This window comes from Schistocerca cancellata, chromosome 4, assembly GCF_023864275.1.
Source record: "Schistocerca cancellata isolate TAMUIC-IGC-003103 chromosome 4, iqSchCanc2.1, whole genome shotgun sequence".
Taxonomy (NCBI): Eukaryota; Metazoa; Arthropoda; class Insecta; order Orthoptera; family Acrididae; genus Schistocerca; species Schistocerca cancellata.
The window spans coordinates 827834268-827852962 of NC_064629.1; the positions used below are offsets into that span (position 1 = coordinate 827834268).

Below are 18695 nucleotides of genomic sequence, written 5' to 3' on the forward strand. Positions count from 1 at the left end.
ATTTCAGCCGACAGTATTGTTGACACTAGGGGAGGAGTGATATGGACAGTGAATCGTCTGCTGCATATTTCATATGTGTTGTGCAAAAACTTTGATTCTTTGCGTTGCCTCGGAACTAAAAACAGGGGATAGATATAGACGCTCATAGAAATCTTGCCTTTACTCGTAACTAACTGTCATATTGTAAGCATAACTAAAGTGTATTTTCACATGATAAGCTCATACAGGGACTCAGTATACTCTCTAGAATTGCATCATTCTTGTCATTTGTTTCCTTGTCTATGATCTGGCTCAGCACAGAGAAATCCTCATGTGGAGAACTCAAAAGATCCTACATTAAAAAGTAAAGGAGCAGTTCATAAAAAAGGTATGTTTTCATACATTATACTCACTCACAGTCAGGCCTGACAATTTAGTGGTAAAGTGGGTGCCTGGAAACGGAGAGGTTATGAGAGAATCCTGGTTGAGCCATAGAAGTCTTTCAGTCTGTCTTTAACATAGACTTCATCTCTTGATGATGTGAAGAACGCCATGTGTTTTGAATTCCATGTTAAACTGTAGGTCTCCTGTCCCCGATATACTGGAGTAGGTTAGACACATGCAAGCCATCAAGGTGGCGTCCAATTGAAAGACTTGCAATAGACTGTTAATCCACTCGAAATTATTACTTCCACACTTACTAAAATGCCTCCAGACATTTGTGATCAGTGACTTGTAGACATATTTTCTGTTGTATGAAAATTCTTCAAATTTGAACAGATGTTGCTCCTCACAGTATTAAAAATTAGAACAAAATGTTTTTTTCCCCCTTAAAACATACAGCAAAATCATGTGAAGAAATAGTTTTTTTTTCCATCATTTAATTTTAACCTGCATTGTTTGAAGAGTGTGTCACACTGTTATATTGATTCATGTATTATAATAATAGAGCTTTTAGAACTAGGGAACTGTTAGTTTGTTTGTTGTATGTGGCAGTTTTTGGTACTTATTCTTCGTTTGACCCGTGCATGTTCAGACTGATAAAAATATTGTTATTTTTAGCAGGGTCACCAGTCATCTGACATTTATCTCTCCGAATCATCATCAGATAGTTCGGATGAGTCAGGCGCAGAAGGTCATCAGAAAGCTGCAGAATGTTCTCCATCTTATAATAATGGTAAGATTTTAGGCTTACAAGTGGTGATAAGCTAGCACACTGGTGAGTAATTTGCTACTTTTACTGATTCTATTTGTTAACAAGTAACATTGGTACGAGATTTCTCCTGCAGTATACCATACTGTCATGTGGATTATGTAGAGATAATTTCCACTGTATGTGGTTCAGGACTTGGCAAAACTACCAATTAAAAAAAAAAAAAAAAAAAAAAAAAAGGAAGTCATTAATTATCATACACCTTTGTGGCTCCACACTTGAGAACCCCATTGCACTAGTGTGAGGAGAAAGAGTTTATTAGGTATGAGAAGCTCTCTCTTGTATTATTATCTGGCTGCAATAACTTAAGAAATTAAAGTTGCAATAATACCAGTACCTAGTACTCTATACCAAGTGCCATGTAGTGACTCATAACAAATAAATGTAAAGTCTGCTTGTAAAAGATTTGGCAAATTGTGTTCAGTTAACAGGTGAACATCCACAGGGGAGATGGATGGACTACAGACTTTTGTTATTCATTACCAAATATTCATGCAGTTCTAGAAATGATTGTGATTCTACTAAACCGCAGGTTTAGCCTAGTCTGTTACATGGCCAGGTGGAATGGGAAATACTGTGAGATTAGCAATCATTGCTTAACTAAGGTTTATTTCTTTGACACATTGTTCATGGCAAATTCTGCTATAGCTTTTACTGCAATGACAGTTTTGGCATTATCTTATAGCCGAGGAAAATGTGAACCTTTGTGTGTCTCTTTGTGAAAATAAGTTTCTTTTTTTCCCCGTTGTTTCCCTGTATACATTGTGACTTACCAGTAATAACACTTCTTACTCAATAAATCCCTGAGATAAGATTACTCCCTGCAAAAATAGTTGTAACTTATGCTCCTTCAGTCAACTGTCCAGGCATTGGCAAGTAATGTGAAATTTTAAATAAAAACATGTGGTAATAAAATCAGAATAATGATTAAAAAGGTTATACTTTTCTGAATAACTGACAAAAATGACACCATAGAGTTTAAGCTGAATGAACTAATTCAATCAGTCAGCCAAACACAGAAATTGTGAAGAATGGTGGACCTACAATAATTCATTCACATGTGAAATAAAATAATAATAACTATCAAATGCAGTTACACTTGTGTATGTGCATAATTAGAATGGTAGCAGATTTCCCAAATAGTGGTTAAACATCACTGGTATACAAAAAGCAGTCTCATATTGTTTAATTAAACATAAAATAATCACCAGCTCATAAGTACATAAAGTCCACTACAGTTCTCAAAATCATGAGCAGATTCTCTCATTCTATCCAGTATTAATTCCAAATGCAACCAAAATAAGTTAAAGTCCAATGCAGCACATCTCTGGTATCTGCGAAATGCTGAAGTTCTGCTCAACTATCGGAGGCTAAGCCCCATTTAGCTTAGAATATTTCTAAGTACACTATGTGATCAAAAGTATCCAGACACCCCCAAAAACATACGTTTTTCATATTAGGTGCAGTGTGCTGCCATCTACTGCCAGGTACTCCATATCAGTGACCTAAGTAATCATTAGCCATCGTGAGAGAGCAGAATGGGGCACTCCGCAGAACTCTCAGACTTCGAACATGGTCAGGTGATTGGGTGTTACATGTGTCATATGCCTGAACGTGAGATATTTTCACACTCCTAAACATCCGAGGTCCACTGTTTCCTATGTGATAGTGAGTTGAAAATGTGAAGGAACATGTACAGCACAAAAGCGTACATGCTGACCTCATCTGTTGACTGACATAAACCGCCAGCAGTTGAAAAGGGTTGTAATGTGTAATAGGCAGGCCATCACACAGGAATTCCAAACTGCATCTGGATCCACTACAAGTACTATGACAGTTAGGCGGGAGGTGAGAAAACTTGGATTTCATGATCGAGCGGCTGCTTATAAGCCACACATCAAGCCAGTATATGCCAACTGAGGCCTCACTTGGTGTAAGGAGCGTAAGCATTGGAAAAATGTTGTGTGGAGTGGCCAATCACAGTACAAAATGTGGTGATCTGATGGCAGGGTGTGAGTATGGTGAATGCTCAGTGAGCATCATCTGCCAGCGTGTGTAGTGCTGAGAGTAAAATTTGGAGGCGGTGGTGTTATGGTGTGGTCATTTTTTTTCATGGAGGGGGCTTGCACCCCTTGTCGTTTTGCATGGCACTATCACAGCACAGTCCTACATTGATGTTTTAAGCACCTTTTTGCTTCCCACTGCTGAAGAGCAATTCGGGGTTGGCAATTGCATCTTTCAACACGATCGAGCACCTGTTCATAATGCACGGCCTGTGGTGGAGTGGTTACACAACAATAACATCCCTGTAATGGGCTGGCCTGCACAAAGTCCTGATCTGAATCCTATAGAACACCTTTGGGATGTTTTGGAACGTCTACTTCATGTCGGACCTCTCCGACCAACATCGATACTGCTCCTCAGTGCAGCACTCCGTGAAGAATGGGTTGCCATTCCCCAAGAAATCTTCCATGCCTGTGTGAGTGGAAGCTGTCATCAAGATTAAGGGTGGGCTAATGCCATACTGAATTCCAGCATTACCGATGGAGGGTGCAATGAACTTGTAAGTGATTTTCAGCCAGGTGTCCTGATACTTTTTATCACATAGTGTACAGAAGTATTCATGTGGTCACTTGCTGCCAAAAGTCTACCACTTTTACAACTCCGAAACTGTCTGTTCCAGAATATTTTATCTTAATACTGATAAGTAAATTCCATTTTGAAAGTCCGCTGCTGCAGCACAGTGGTCAGCATTTGGTGAATGCACAATGTGTGCTGAACTCTGTTGGCAAGCCACAGAAAGCAATATAGAATCATTTGGTGTATTTGTATTTTTTGTGACTATTTGAAAATGCCACTCTGATTGAGAATCCTGCCAACTGTGAAATACACACTGTAATTTGTTTTTTTAGTATTAAAGGCATGACAGTGACTGAAATGTATCATCAGAGCAATGAAGTGTATGGAGAAAACATTATGGGTGATGTGCTGGTACAGAAATGATTGAGAGTTTTCAAAGATGGCTGTATGAATGTGCATGATGAGGAACTAAGTGCATGACTTTCTGTCATTACTAACAATTTGGTACAGAAAGATGATGAAAAAGTGAGAGAGAACAGATGCTTTATAATTTCAGTGTTAGCTGATGAATTTCCTCAAGTGTCGAGAAGTGTGCTTTATGCAGTTGTTACAGAGTGTGTAAATTATTGAAAGTTTTGCTCACACTAGACATGGATAATACAGACAGGTGCACAAAAGTAAACGTTTAGCCAGTTCTTTGGCTTTCCTAGAGTGATACAGTGAGGAAGGTGATGAGTTTTTAAGCCAAATTGTTACATGTAATTAAACATGTGAGGCTTATGTTACATCGGAATCAAAGCAGCAATCCGTGGAATGGCAGATTTCAACATCATCCAAGAAAGTGAAGTTCAAGCAAAATAATTTCAGCCAGGAAAATCATGTGTACTATGTGATTCTTCAGTTTCTCCCAGTGTATTTACTGGTCGAACAGCCCATGGGTTACTGCCAGTTCATAATGTCGAATAGCCACAATATTTCGGTGACCAGACATGTTGCCATCTTCAGGTATGCTGATGATGGTGACATGTCTGATTGCCGAAATACTGTGGCCATTGGACATTATGGACAGGCATTACATCTGTGGACTGTTTGATCATGTGTGTCATTTTTTTTTTTTTTTTGAGACAGGAAGAGTGTGTTGCTTGTGGATTTTTTGCCTCGTGGTGACTTATTGTGAGACCTTAAAAAACTGCACTGTGCATTTCAAAACAAAAGGTGTGGCTTGCTGAGTAAGGGTTGCTTCATGACAATGCTCATCCACATTGAACTCGAGAGCTGATCAGATCATTTAGCTGGGAACAACTTGATCACCTTCCATACATATCTGATCTAGCACCCAGTGACTACCACATGTTCCTGCATTGAAGAAGCATCTGGGTGGTCAGTGTCATGACAATGATGATGATGATGTCAAAACAACTCTGTTCAGTGGTTATCTAATCAGGAGGCATATTTCTACAAAGATTCTACTCAAAAGCAGGTTGTATGATATGATAGGTGCCATAGTATTGGTGGAAAATATGGAGAATAGTAGATTAAAATAGAAGCTTTCATGTAAAAATAAAATTGCTACAAATGGTGTACTTACTTTTATTTATTTGAAAATGGTACTTAAAAAATATGCCTTGTACATAAGTTCAAGGTGTCCAGCATTCTGAAAAACTCAGTGAATTTTTATATTTTGCCTACAAACCCTGTCTCATTTGATTGTGGCCAGAGGCATTTGCTTGACTTGATGAAGTACTGTGCTCACTGTTCACCCTCAACTGGGTGCTGTGAGACCATCCTCCAACGTCGTTTTGGCACCCCCCAACACTTCCCCTCACTCAGTCCAACACAGTGGCCAGCCAAACAGCCCAGCCTGGCTGAGTCCAGACAAGCTGGTGGAGGTTTGTTGTTGTTGACAGGTAATGGCTTGCACACCTGGCTGTGCTACACTGGTATTTTGTTGTCTTGATTTTGTGTGCTTTTGGCACAATATTACCAGCAAGGATCTATGATGTATTTGGTGTTCATTACACTTACATCTGTTCAAATGTACTGCCTGGTTTGCTAACGCGATGTCATCACAAAGACATGGGGTTTTGGAAAGGGGGGGGGGGGGTAGTGGTTTGTGGCCTATTTGAGTCCATTTATTTTGACTCATGGATACAAGGGCATGATAGGTTGGCTTACAGTACATTTTTTGGATAATACCAAAAAAATACTGTTGCACGTGTCAACAGCTATCGATTTTATTGCTTTGTGTTCTAATAAGATCTTTAGTGGTAGGCATAAAATAGTGTAATTAGAACATTATCAAGTTGTCATTGGACTTTGGCATGCGGTTGCTGGTTTAGTTAACATTGAGCTAAAGCCTGCAGTGCAACATATGTGGCCATAGGGTGAGTGGGGACTGGAAGTAAGTGCCTGGGGCATGATGGGCGAGGCAACACTTTGTATCATTTCTGTCCTCTGGCCAACATTTCCAATGGTGCTATGGGTCTTAGCCAACAAACTACTTTCAATTACATGCCCGCAAGGAAGATTTCATTGCCTTATGTTGGACCTACTCAGGGAGATGTAGGTGGGGTGGGGGGGTGTCGTGGAAGTTGCTCATAACAAAGAGAAAAGTGTAGGTCATGAAATTTTCCATTGGTTTTCTATCTTTGTGAACTGTTGGCCACATCTCAGTATATTGTTTAGGTGCGATCCTGTCTAATGTGTATGTTACCTCAGGGCTTACTTGATGAAATGGAAATGTGTGTTCAGTTCTTACTGGAATTTTGGTGGCTCACAGAGCACAAGCCTTAAAATTTCAGTTTTTATTCATGCTCTCTCTAAAACCAACTTGTCACACAGCAATACAAGCTAGCAGGCCTTGTTGAGTCATGCAAGGGCTCAAGGCTACTAGGAGTGTCTAATATCCATGCTCACAAAAGCCATGCTACTGTATCAGACATAGCCTCTGTGGTGCAGCCTGCACCTTTAAAATACCAGTTTTAATGAAGAAAAGTGGTATTTCTAATTATCCTCCCCATAATTTTATTCTGCTACAATACAGGCAGTACATCATGAAATTGTGGTGTGTCCCAGGAATCAGGTGTTACCCCAAGGAAATTGCATCAAGCACCTACTGCAGGAACCTCTGGACGATGGATGACAATGCTGCCTTATGTGCAGAGTGATGCCATGATGAAGGCAGAGATCCATTTGTATCTGTTGGCTGCTGTGAGACACCAGTCTCCTCTGGACATTGGCTGCTTACCAGATGTGTTCCCAGACAGTAATATTGCCTCCAAAATGCAGCTTCAAAAGCCAAAAGTAAATTATGGCCTTATGTTTGGACTGGAGCTGTTTTTCACTAAACAACTATAGAAGGTTGTTGCTGCCTGTGATGTGATAGTGCTTGAGTTTCATCTTTTTGTACATTTGTGGAATAGCCAGGTTTCAAGCAGGTACCTCACTTCAGTGTTTTTGAGAAAAAGTGCTGCAAAAAATTAATTGAAGAATTTGAGGCAGGTGCATCCAGTCTGGGGTAAATCTGAAAAGGTAAGTTGTTCTTGTGCCCATGGATGACACTAATGTTAATAAAGCATTCCTAAGAGCGCTGGAAAGCCAGCTCAGAGTTGAGGATAATCCAGAGGGTCCCATGCTTTTGGACATGTGGCCTACATACAGTGCATAGTGACCTTAAGACAGATTGTACTAGCATTGATTGGAATCTTATTCAGTTTCTGAGAGCTTTATGTAATCTATTGAAAAACATTCCCTCCTGCCAAGCTGATTTCAGCAATATTACAGACACTTGTTTTCCCACAGAAGTTTTGCATTGTTTGGTGGGTAGAAAATAAAGTGTTGTCAGTCTGAACTGTTTAAAAATTCTTAAAGGAAGTAGAAAGAGTATAGAAGGAACAGAAGTACATAAAACCAAAACCTAAGGTCAGTACAGGAATTCCTAACAGTCATAGCTTCCAGTTAATGTGCAAGTCTTTGAAGTGCAACATGCTGATGGTTCAATTCATCTTTTTCGAGACTGTGGCTGCTCAAGTTGAGTCATTTCCGACTAAATTTCAGTCAGCTGCTTCCTTAACTCCTTTCCTCAATAACTCCCACCAGTTTGTAGTGAGAGAATTAATGAGAAAATTCATGCAACCACAAGTTTGTAGGGGGGGGGGGGGGGGGGGGGAAAAAAAAAAAAAAAAAAAACTTCAAGACACATCTGAATGACAACAAATTCAGTTGCAACCTCAGATAAAAAAAATCCGGATCAATGTAACATGTAACAGAAAGATATCTTGGCATTACAAAATGTGTGCCTTACATTTGTTAAGAGCATGGTACCCAAAATTCTAAATAAATCTCATGTGGCTTATTTATTTATGAATGGCATTCTATGTTCAGTCCCAGAAGTGGCAATTAACGCCAACCATGAGAAGAGACAGTTAACCATAGCCATAGAATTGACGTATCTCACTACCTGAAATTGCTTTGGTGGTCATGAGGCTGATGCCATTGCCCGTGGGTTGCACAGTCTTGTAGAGACCATGTCAGTAAAGGAAATCCTCAAAGAATTTGATGGAGATCATGTTCGCATCAGTCAGTTCTGGATGGTGGTCATAGGGTCAAGAGTAGACATGGAAATTGAAGAGATTTTTGACAGTTGCTTGCAGTCTCTTCCATGCCAATGCCAGCCTTGAAAGAGGTTTCTCTGACAACTCCATTCTGTTCAGAAATCTGACTGAATCCTCTCTCATAGCCATACAGTCAAGATTGCTGGGGTTGTCAGTTTGTAACTGTCATAATGCACTTAATACACAGCTTCCAAAATGCACATGGTATGTACCGTGAAATAGTAGCATAGAGGAGGACAGCTGAGAAGTCCTCAAAAGAAAATGAGTAGAGAAAAGCTAAAAGCACTACAAACTATAAAAACAAAACTCAAGGAAAGTGTTGAGAAGATGCTTCTCAGATTGAAGTAGTAATTCCATCACTAAAAACCACCTGCATGTGACTTCACTTAATGTCCATGCATCTGTTTGTATCAGACTAGTCTGTAATTTGTTTTTTCCGTATTCAATTTGTTCAAATGGTATTTGGATTTATTCATGAATTTCTAGGTAAAACGTGTAATTTTTTACTGAAACAGATAATGCTCTTTGTTTATATCTTTACTAACAGTGTTTCACATCCTTTGCAACCTAGTCTCATTCCACACTGTCCAGTCACGTTAATAGGGCACCTGTCAAAAGCCTGAATATGGTCCCAAAGAGTAGGTGCATACTTACATTGATCCATTGTGCATTCCAGAATTACAAGATTGGCTAGAGAATGCCATGAGAACATTCCTCCAGACCATAACACTCATGCCCTCAGCCTGGACCCTTGCTTTCAGATGTTTCTTGCCATATACACCAACACCCATCTACCTGGTGGAGCATAAAACTAGATTCATCTGAAAAGGCTACCTGTCACCACTCTGTGGTCACCTGCTTGCTATATTGGTGTACAAATTCCAGCCTTCGTCACCACTGAACAGCGGCCAGCATAAGTGCATGAACAGGTGTCTGCTGCAGAGGCCCATAGACAGCAATGTTCACTGAATGGTCATTGATAAGATACTGTTGGTAGCTCCTTGGTTCATCATATGTCCAACAGCTGCATGTCTATTTGCTTGTACACATCTCTGCAGCCATTAGGCTGCCCTATCATCTAGGGCCCATGGTGCGCCACTGTTGCCTTGGCGCCAGTTTAGCCGTGCATGGTATACTTTAACCACCACAGCACATGAAGAGTTTACAAACTTATCTATGTCGGAGATGCTTCCAACCTTGGCCCTAAAGTCAATGATCATCCCCTTTTGGATGGGAGATGTCATTCTGTTTCTGCATTACAATGATGACTGCACTGTTTTGTGTGTCATCCAACATGCTTTAAAAACCTGCTATTACTAGTGCTACCACCTGCTGTCTGTGAGTAGCTGTTGCACAGTGACATTGAACATAGCCAGTGGTCAAATTAACGTGATTGAACCGTGTATTTTTTCTTTTTGTTCAAATTACATTTACACTTAATTCTGTTGTGATATCCTGGTAAAAATAAACCATGTTTATTTTAACTGAGAAAATAGCTCCCATTATTTTCCTATATGTCATTGACAAAATTTTTAGATTTTGTCATCAAATCAGGATTTGTTAGAGTCTGAGCACAATGGGACTCTGGAAGAATTTCTTCTTTCTTCTTGTACTCAACACAAATGGCATAGATGGAACAAGAGTACCATAAGGCTGTTTAGCTAAGAGTCCTGTTGTCTCAGCTATACTCCATGTTTTCCAGGTCAAAATGTTAGCATCTGGAAATGCTTCAAGGCCACCATAGTCACAATGATTGCCCCACACTACAGCAAGTGTGAGCCATGTACTACCTCCGAACACAGCCTGTACATCACATGTGAAGTTCAGGCGGAGTCCTCGAAAGACATTTGGACCTCCAATTAATTGTTGCTTGTTAAACTGTCCAGCCAAGTCAATATCAATTGCCTTCAATGCACGATACACAGGAACGCTGCACCGCAAGCGACGTCGCCATGCACGTCGCCTAGGCATTGCTGTGGCACATTTACCTGTATATATATTTGGTGTAGAAGACCTGGAAATGTCTTTCTCTCTTAGACCATACACAATTTTCTATATTGGAAAGTTTAAGTATAATCAATTAAAACATGGATTTTGTGTGCAGGAAAGAACAAAATGTTAAAACGTGTAAAACAATAAAGTTGGCCCACCTGATAGATGTGTCCTTTCACACTGTTTTTACTGGTGGTAACAAATCTTATATGCAAATCAGCACTTTCAAATAACAAGTATCTTTAATGTAAGCTGAATTAATATTTAATTGATTAAACTAATATTATTATTAGATTATTACTTAATCTAGACATATGTTACATAGCTAAGTAGGGATAGGTATGGGGAATGCCATACTGCATTCATTTGCTGTGTAATTGTGGAGACTATGATGGTCTGACACATTTACATAAATAAAAGGCTATTGAAATGTGTACAAGTGTATGGCTTTCAGGGATGATTGGTAGTGTCCTAAGCTAACATCCAATACACTGTTTGTCAAGATTGCAGCCATTAATTTTTAATGGTTTATATAAGAATATACATTTATTGTGACTACCTAACTTGTATGGTTTTTGTTGTATTTATGATATTAATGTCTCAATAAATGCTCCTCAATGCTGTGACTGGTTTTACGCTACAATGAAACTGTGTTTGGACATAAAAGTATGTATCCTAATATAACATTCCTTTGTTCTGTTGCAGGTAGAGTCAATGCAGTTAAATGCAGATACTCACCAGGTGCACAACTGCTAAATGAAGACCTGCAGCTTTCTGAATCAGGATCAGATGACTGACAAGTTCCATGCTCATTATTACTGTACTGCTTATAATAATGTAGCCAAACTAGACTCTCAGTTTTGTAAGCAAACGTTATTGGTACAGTTTCTTTGAACAGTTTCATTTGAGAGTTTTTTCACTCAATTGTTTGTGTGATTATTAAATCATAGTTCCTCTTTACCTGCATATTAAAAAGTGAGAAACTGCACTTCTGTGTTGTAATCTAATATATGAGGACTTTTTTCTACCCATGTTTTTCCCTTCTATTGATGCATAATTGACAGTGTGAAGTATACAATGAGTGATCAAGTATGTGTGTACCTGAACTGATAAAGTAGGCTGTACAGTATTGTGAAGAATGGTCAGAATTTCAAAGACCTGTTTACTTGTAGGAGAAGTGACTCTCTTTCCTTCCCTCCATTCCTAATTATTGCATTTACACTTACCAGATGCCATATATTATATGGACAACTTTATTAAGATCAGTCACAATAAAGAAATTACAATACTTCTTCAGATGCTATGATCCGCCCTAAGTGTTATTTCAAAACATATAGTTTCATTTTAAATGTGCTGTAGTAATAAGAATTTCATGGGCTAATATATAGGAGGACCATATAGTTCTAATGTTAGTGCTGCAGTTCTGGAGTCAGAAGGTAACAAATGTTATAAAAATATCATTTTCTGAAAATGTATTTTGCGTCAACAACATTTTTTCTCTGGCTATGGGTAAACTTATACGCAACTGTAATATCTCCCAACACATTACATTTTTTCTTCTATAGCTACAAGAGCTGTTCACCTCAAAACAGCTACTAACCTCAAATAATCCTGAAATAATTGAAGAAATCCAGATGATGTTTTTGATAAGTGATAGTTCACTAAAGAGCAAGTTTTTTTCTGAATGGACAATGCTCAAAACTTTTTTATCTACAAAAATATTGAAGCAAGCGTGATTTATACAAATGCAGAATTTTGCTTATTTTATGATGTATGAGAGCATACTAAAAGATGGTTACTGTATGAGAATGCATGCTTTCTCAGCAAATTTTGTTTATGAGATCTTTGTGGGTTATCAGGCCAGTGGCAGCATTGTCTTTATGTGCCACATTTTGATAAGTTTCCTACTCGTCATCTTCAGGCAAACTGCTGTGTTTCTATAGGACATGATCCTTTATAGATTTTGTACCACACTCCTTATCAACTTTGTGTTTTGGGAACACACTTTCAGACATACATGACTGATCTGTCTGTTTTCCTCTCCAGGAAAACAGAGCTCGGTCTAGAATCTATACAGGATGACTTCCTACAAGAATCTGACAAATTACCTGAAGGTGGCAAGTACAAAACTTGCTTCAAGATAATGCTGCGAGGCACAGAGCTTGTGATGTTCTGGCAGTCATGGCTTTCACATTTAATGCATTTCCTGCCTCTTCTTGAGATAAGTTTCACTGTGAACTATGACAGCACACCACTGTCCTCATTCTTTTCAAGGCTGTCAAATGCTAAAAAAAACTTCAGTTTTAATTGTTTCAGTATCTTGGTACGTAAAAATTACAAGTATTAATCATATTGTAAAATTCACATCTCTTAATGTACTATCATTTGTCAAAATTGTTATTTTGGTATCTGTAATAGTTCCAGAAATATTTGAGATTACCAGCTCAGCTGGCTGACAGTACCATAGACACAAACAGTGAAAGTTCTTACAGTCATCCCACAAATAGGTTGCTACACAGTTATCCCAGGGTACCTCTTTCAAATACTGTAAAATTACATACGTGATTACATTTACTGACTAACATGAGGATCTCTCTTAGGTGACTTCTTGTATTAACAGCCATACCTTCACCTACAAAACCATCATTTTCAAATGACGTAACACTTTCCTCAAAAGGATGAAAGATAATTATACCTTGTAGAGAGGATGGGGGTGGGATGAACTGAGATTACCACACTCTTTCATATGTCATTCAACAACTATGTAATAGTAAATAGAGTCAGATCCCAGCAAGCAACAATAACCTAATTTTTAGTAAGGCTGTAGTGTTACACTGGAAAACTGCACAGAAAGAGGAGATGGTAGAGACAAAGAAGATTATTCAGTGAATCAATGTTGATTCGTAAACAACACCTGCCTTTATTTTGACAAAATCAAATATGCTGCTGTTAATCACCAGTAATATAGAGACACCATCTTGGCTTCTTCGGGGACAGTATATTTGTAGAAGTAAACAATTCTCATGACTCAAAATGGTTCAAATGGCTCTGAGCACTATGGGACTTAACATCTGAGGTCATCAGTCCCCTATAAAGTAGAACTACTTAAACCTAACTAACCTAAGGACAGCACACACATCCATGCCCGAGGCATAGGATTCAAACCTGCGACCGTAGCGGTCGCGCAGTTCCACACTGAAGTGCCTAGAACCGTTTGGCCACACTGGCCGGCCTCATGATTCAGCAACAGTCCTAAGTCACTACCTCTGGTAATCACAATGTGTAGAGTAAAGATTTTCCACTATTCCTTACAAGAGGAAGAGACAGAAGGTAACAGTAAAAAGGTGAATACACTACATCTCTACAATGAAACAGAAAGCCACAGGGAGAAATCCTATGTATAGACAATGATGCACATCATCTTGAGAAACAGCTGTGTGGTGTCTGTGCAGCATAATGTCCTAAGATAAACAAAGCTGGCAACAGCACCTGCATATATAAAAAAAAGTCTTTCTTTCTCAAAAATGAAGATTGTGTTCTCTGAAATAAAAATGACATTCAGCTGTCATGTAATTTCAACAGCAGACAAAAAAATATAGCTCTACAAAAACAGTCACATTCTTCAAAGAAATGGAAAAGCATTGGTACAACGAAAAGTATAAGATTTGAGGTCTCTTGTATTGCCACATAAGAGCCTGTGGAGGCTAACCCAATAAACCTCTCCTAAGATCACAGACATTTTATGTTGATAGAAAGAAAGGAGCAGACACAAAGAGAAACTTAGTTCCTGCATAACAGTGGAACATCAATTGATTCAGAAATAATGTTGAGTAATTCAGTCCCCTAACACAGCACAGGTGAACATGCATATGTTTGGTGATTTTAACCGTAGGGGCATTAGGTTGTGATCCATGGCATTTTACTGTGGCGTAATATTTCCTCTGGAGACACCATCAGAGGCTATAAAGACTTTGTAGTTGCTTTTTGAAGTCACACAAGCTCAGCAAGTTCAATCATTTCTGCATAGCCATGTCTGGTTGAGTAGTCCTTCTGACTGTGGAGCCGAGTTTGTCATAGAAGATTTGGTGCTATAACTGAGGATGTCAATACTGCTGTGAAAGCCTATGATGCATGTATATGTTTATCAGAAATCCAGTTGGAGCCAGGTAAACATTCATTCTAAAAGGTTACAACTGCCACAGGAAGTACAGTCAATGGTGACAACGCACAGGATGGTGTAGCTGTGCATGGAACACCTCACCTTTATCTCTTTCCACAGAGATGGAATCAGTTGCTATTATAGTTCTTGTGCAAACCTGAATAACTTGTACCTGCTACCACATGATACTCTTGACAATGTAGAGGAAAATAATGAAGATAATAGTTCAACAAGTCATTGATGCCATTAGAGATGAAACCCTACCTCATCTGAAGGATTCATAAAGAAAGTAATTTTTAAAGAACCATCCAAGCTTTAATCTGGAATGAGTTGAGGAAACCATGGAAAACATGGATCAGGATGACTAGACAGGCGCTTGAACCTCACTTCTTTATGATTGTGTCACATCATTTGGTTTGTAGACAATGTGGCTCTGAAAGAACTCAAAGAACTACCCTCCTCATAAAGTGCCATGGTGCTTCAATATTGCTATTCACATAATCAAAGAATGGGTTAATTGGTCATTTGTCATTTAAATTAAAGGCACACAAGACACTTTTGCGCAGAAGATGAGCTATGTGCTGCTATGTATCACTTCTGCTCTCCCAGTCTCCCAGATACTCTAAAGTAGAAAGTAACCGTACATTTACACCCCAGAATTGATTTTCCACCTGGATTCAGGTAAGAAACAAAACAGTAACTGAAATGAAGGTGAACTTGTATGGTCTGCAAGGGACACTGGATGCTTTCCAGCTAGATGGCTGTTTTAAAATCACGATAGTTGTGGGTGTGATTCACTAAGCCATTGGTGTGTCCATTTCGAAGTAGAAACTTCATGGCAGATGAGGACTGCATGCCTAACTGGGACTTGAATCCAGGTTTGAGTTCAAGCTTCTGTCTGGCACACAGTTTTAGTCTGCCAGGAAATTTCAAAGCAGTGTGCCCTTCATTGAAGAGTGAAATATTCACTCTGGTATTTCAGAGTTGTTAGTTATCTCAAAATGCTGCCTGTTGCTGAGTGAATAAATGAGTGTCATTTAGCAATCAGGGAGGCAGCATATGCATGGAGGCTGAAGACAAATAAATCAACAGCAAAACGTAGAGGAAGGAAGAGCGCATGAACTTTTAGAATCATTTTGATGTGCTCTCAGAGACATGTCCATAGTAGAGATGCGCAAAGTCATTCATCCTTGGGAACTAGTTCACTGGTGATCGCTCTTTTTCGGGAACCGTTCATTTTTACTCGTTCACCATTCATTGTGCTTGGTATATGGTTCTTATGAAAAATTGAAAATTAGTAGCATAGGTGACTGAAGATGGAAGGCGTCAAGAGGGGCACTTGCCTACCCCCCTGGAGTACAGAGTTTTCATTTATAACAGAATTCTCACACACTTGTAATTTTCATGATTCTGCAAAACATCTTGTTTAGCCAACTGTAGCATTATGTGGCTGAACAGAGTGAAATAATGTAAGGTGATGCACGAAAAACCCGGTCCCGAGTACAGACTGCTCGCCAATTATGCACGATTTGTTGACGGCTATTAGCAGAATAGATAAACATGTAATAATTAGGCAGTGAAGAAATAACAAATAAGCAAATGCAAACAACTTCAAAACAATAGATGATGAATGGTAAGCGACAATGAGCAGTCTAGTACTTGGGGCAGATTTTTCATGCGCCACCCCGTACCACTGAAATAATATTGTAGTAGTTATCATATTCTCTTTACAAAATGTGACACCATACACTCGATTACGAAGTGCAGGCTTCATTCGGTTGTGAATCGGTCTGCCTTCCATTACAGTGAATATACTCTTGTACCTTGGATCAAAAAAAGACGGAAAATGGCCATTCGCGTGTGCCGTGCCGACATCCTTTGCATGTGTAATAACAAAAGATCTTGCCTTTTTACAAGTATTTCTTCTGCTGTTTATCAAAATAATGAAGTAAACTGGTGCACTGTTTTGTTACCTGAAAAGATGTATGTATTACATACCACGTAATTTTTATGTAATCACAAAATACATTTTAATTACCAGCCATGGACGCTGAATAGAATACAAAAAGAACCAGATGTTCAGAGTTGAGAAAAGATTTGAAATGGATCTAGAATGGGTGTGCAAAGCGAATGAAATGAACAACGACAACTCGATACTGAACTAACTATGAGCAGTCGGCAGTGGAATTGCGACTAGTGGCCACACCAAGGCCGAGTCTGGCCGAGTGAGACCGAGACAGATGGGAACAGGACCGAGGCTGGAATGAGACCGGCCAACGTGCCGTTGCAGGAACGAGACCGACCATTTTCCGTTTCCGGGAATTATTAGTAGAAAGCCACGACCAAAGTGAACCATGAAAGACTGTTCCTTAGAATTCGTTCCTCGCTTGTTCCATTCATTTTGGTGAACCATTCCTTTGGATCCGTTAGTTTGCGAATGACCCATCTCTAATCCAGAGACTGACAGGCCATGTGCGATTGACTTCTAAAAAGTACTTGCCATACCCTGAACTGCTAACCTAATGTCCTGAGAGTGTAAATATTGTGTGTCAGACATTTCATGTATCCCACTACGAGTGCTGAGGACGGAGTGACACATCGTAGCTGACAGTATATGTGTCAGCTTCCTCATGGCAAAACATACATCGAAGGTACTAAAACTGGGTGCAATCATAAGCATTCACCATCCTTCCTCATTCACCTGCCAAACATCAATGCTGCAGGCAACAGCATTATTTTGGATTCATGGCAATGTAAATCGCATTGAACTGGATGTAGTAAATCTGAAGGTTCTTTGCATATAAAATTACAATAGTAAGTTTTGGTGCTTGCACCAAAGGCTCATTACTAGTGTGATGGGTTCAGTTTTTGAACATATGAATAAAAGAAGGAAGCAAGGTAAGGTTTTAAAGTCCTGTTAACATCAATGTCATTAAGAGACAGAGCGCAAGTCTGAAGTGGACAAGGGTGGGGAAGAAAATTGTCATTGTTCTTTTCAAAGGAAACATCCCAGCATTTGCCTCAAATAATTTAGAGAAATAAAACAAAACCTAAATCTGGAAGGTTAGATGGTGATCTGAACCTTGCTCCCCCTGAAAGAGAGTCTTGTGTCTTTACCCACGGACTTAAAAGTTAACTTTTTAGTGTAAAAGCCATTAGCTGTTCCTATGAAGTGTACCATCTTTTGTACAAGAGTCACTCCATAATTGTTATTATGAAGTAGATATGACTTACACATGATTATGAGTAAGCTTTATGCACCTAAAAGTTTTCATTGAGCGAAAGTAAGTTACCAAAAAGCATTAGTGAAGGAGAGCAGTAAAAATAAATTATGTTAATCTTTTATTTGTACAAATACTTGCAATGAACTGCAAAAATTGCTGAACTGTGTTTTATTTCTGTTTAAATTATCCTCAGTATGTACACTTTTTTTTTTCTTTTCTGCCATTGTACTTAACTCCTGAGAGCAAGTCTTTAATTGTACTAGGAGCATTATGCACCAACTGTCAGATGTTTGATATTTTTACAACATTTTTTAGAACTATCTTATTCCATTATAAAGTGTTATAAAATGAAGAAACATTACATTGCTATACTATATGTAATGACAACCATATAAAAATATTTTTAACATCCTGTTATACAGCGTACCTTAAAGCTTCCATGTTGTTAGGCACCATCAAAAGTAAAAGCACAGCAGCAAATATCCATTGTCAAACATATAAATATTTTTACACAGTTGTCATTACATATACTATTGCAAAGACATGATTTGTTTCCTTGTTTTGTAGCACTTTGTAACAGGATAACCTAGTCCCCAACATGTTATGGTAAAAATACACTATGTGATCAAAAATATCTGGACACCACCCAAAACATATGTTTTTCATATTAGGTGCATTGTGCTGCCACTTACTGCCAGGTATTCCATATCAGTGACCTCGGTAGTTATTAGGCATCATGAGAGAGCAGAATGGGGTGCTCCGCGGAACTCGCGGACTGTGAATGTTGTCAGGTGATTGGGTGTCACTTGTGTCATACGTCTGGACACGAGATTTTCACACTCCTAAACATTCCTAGGTCCACGTACAACACAAAATCATACAGGCCAAACCCGTCTGTTGACTGACAGAGACTGCCGACAGTTGAAGAGAGTCAT

At 38.9% G+C, this 18695-nt stretch overlaps 1 protein-coding gene across 2 annotated transcripts in view; it reads left to right on the forward strand.

Annotated features, from left to right (window-relative positions):
* The window catches only part of LOC126184878 (ELL-associated factor 1-like), a 65441-nt gene extending 54055 nt beyond the window's left edge, over positions 1–11386 (forward strand). The window contains exons 4-5 of one of the 2 annotated variants that reach the window (XM_049927506.1): positions 1042–1156; positions 11083–11386. In XM_049927506.1, the coding sequence (XP_049783463.1) occupies positions 1042–1156; positions 11083–11174 (207 nt within the window). In that variant the 3' untranslated portion in view covers positions 11175–11386. The remainder of the gene's footprint in view (positions 1–1041; positions 1157–11082) is intronic. The other variant, XM_049927507.1, reaches the window with a different exon arrangement.
* Positions 11387–18695: the final 7309 nt, after the last annotated feature.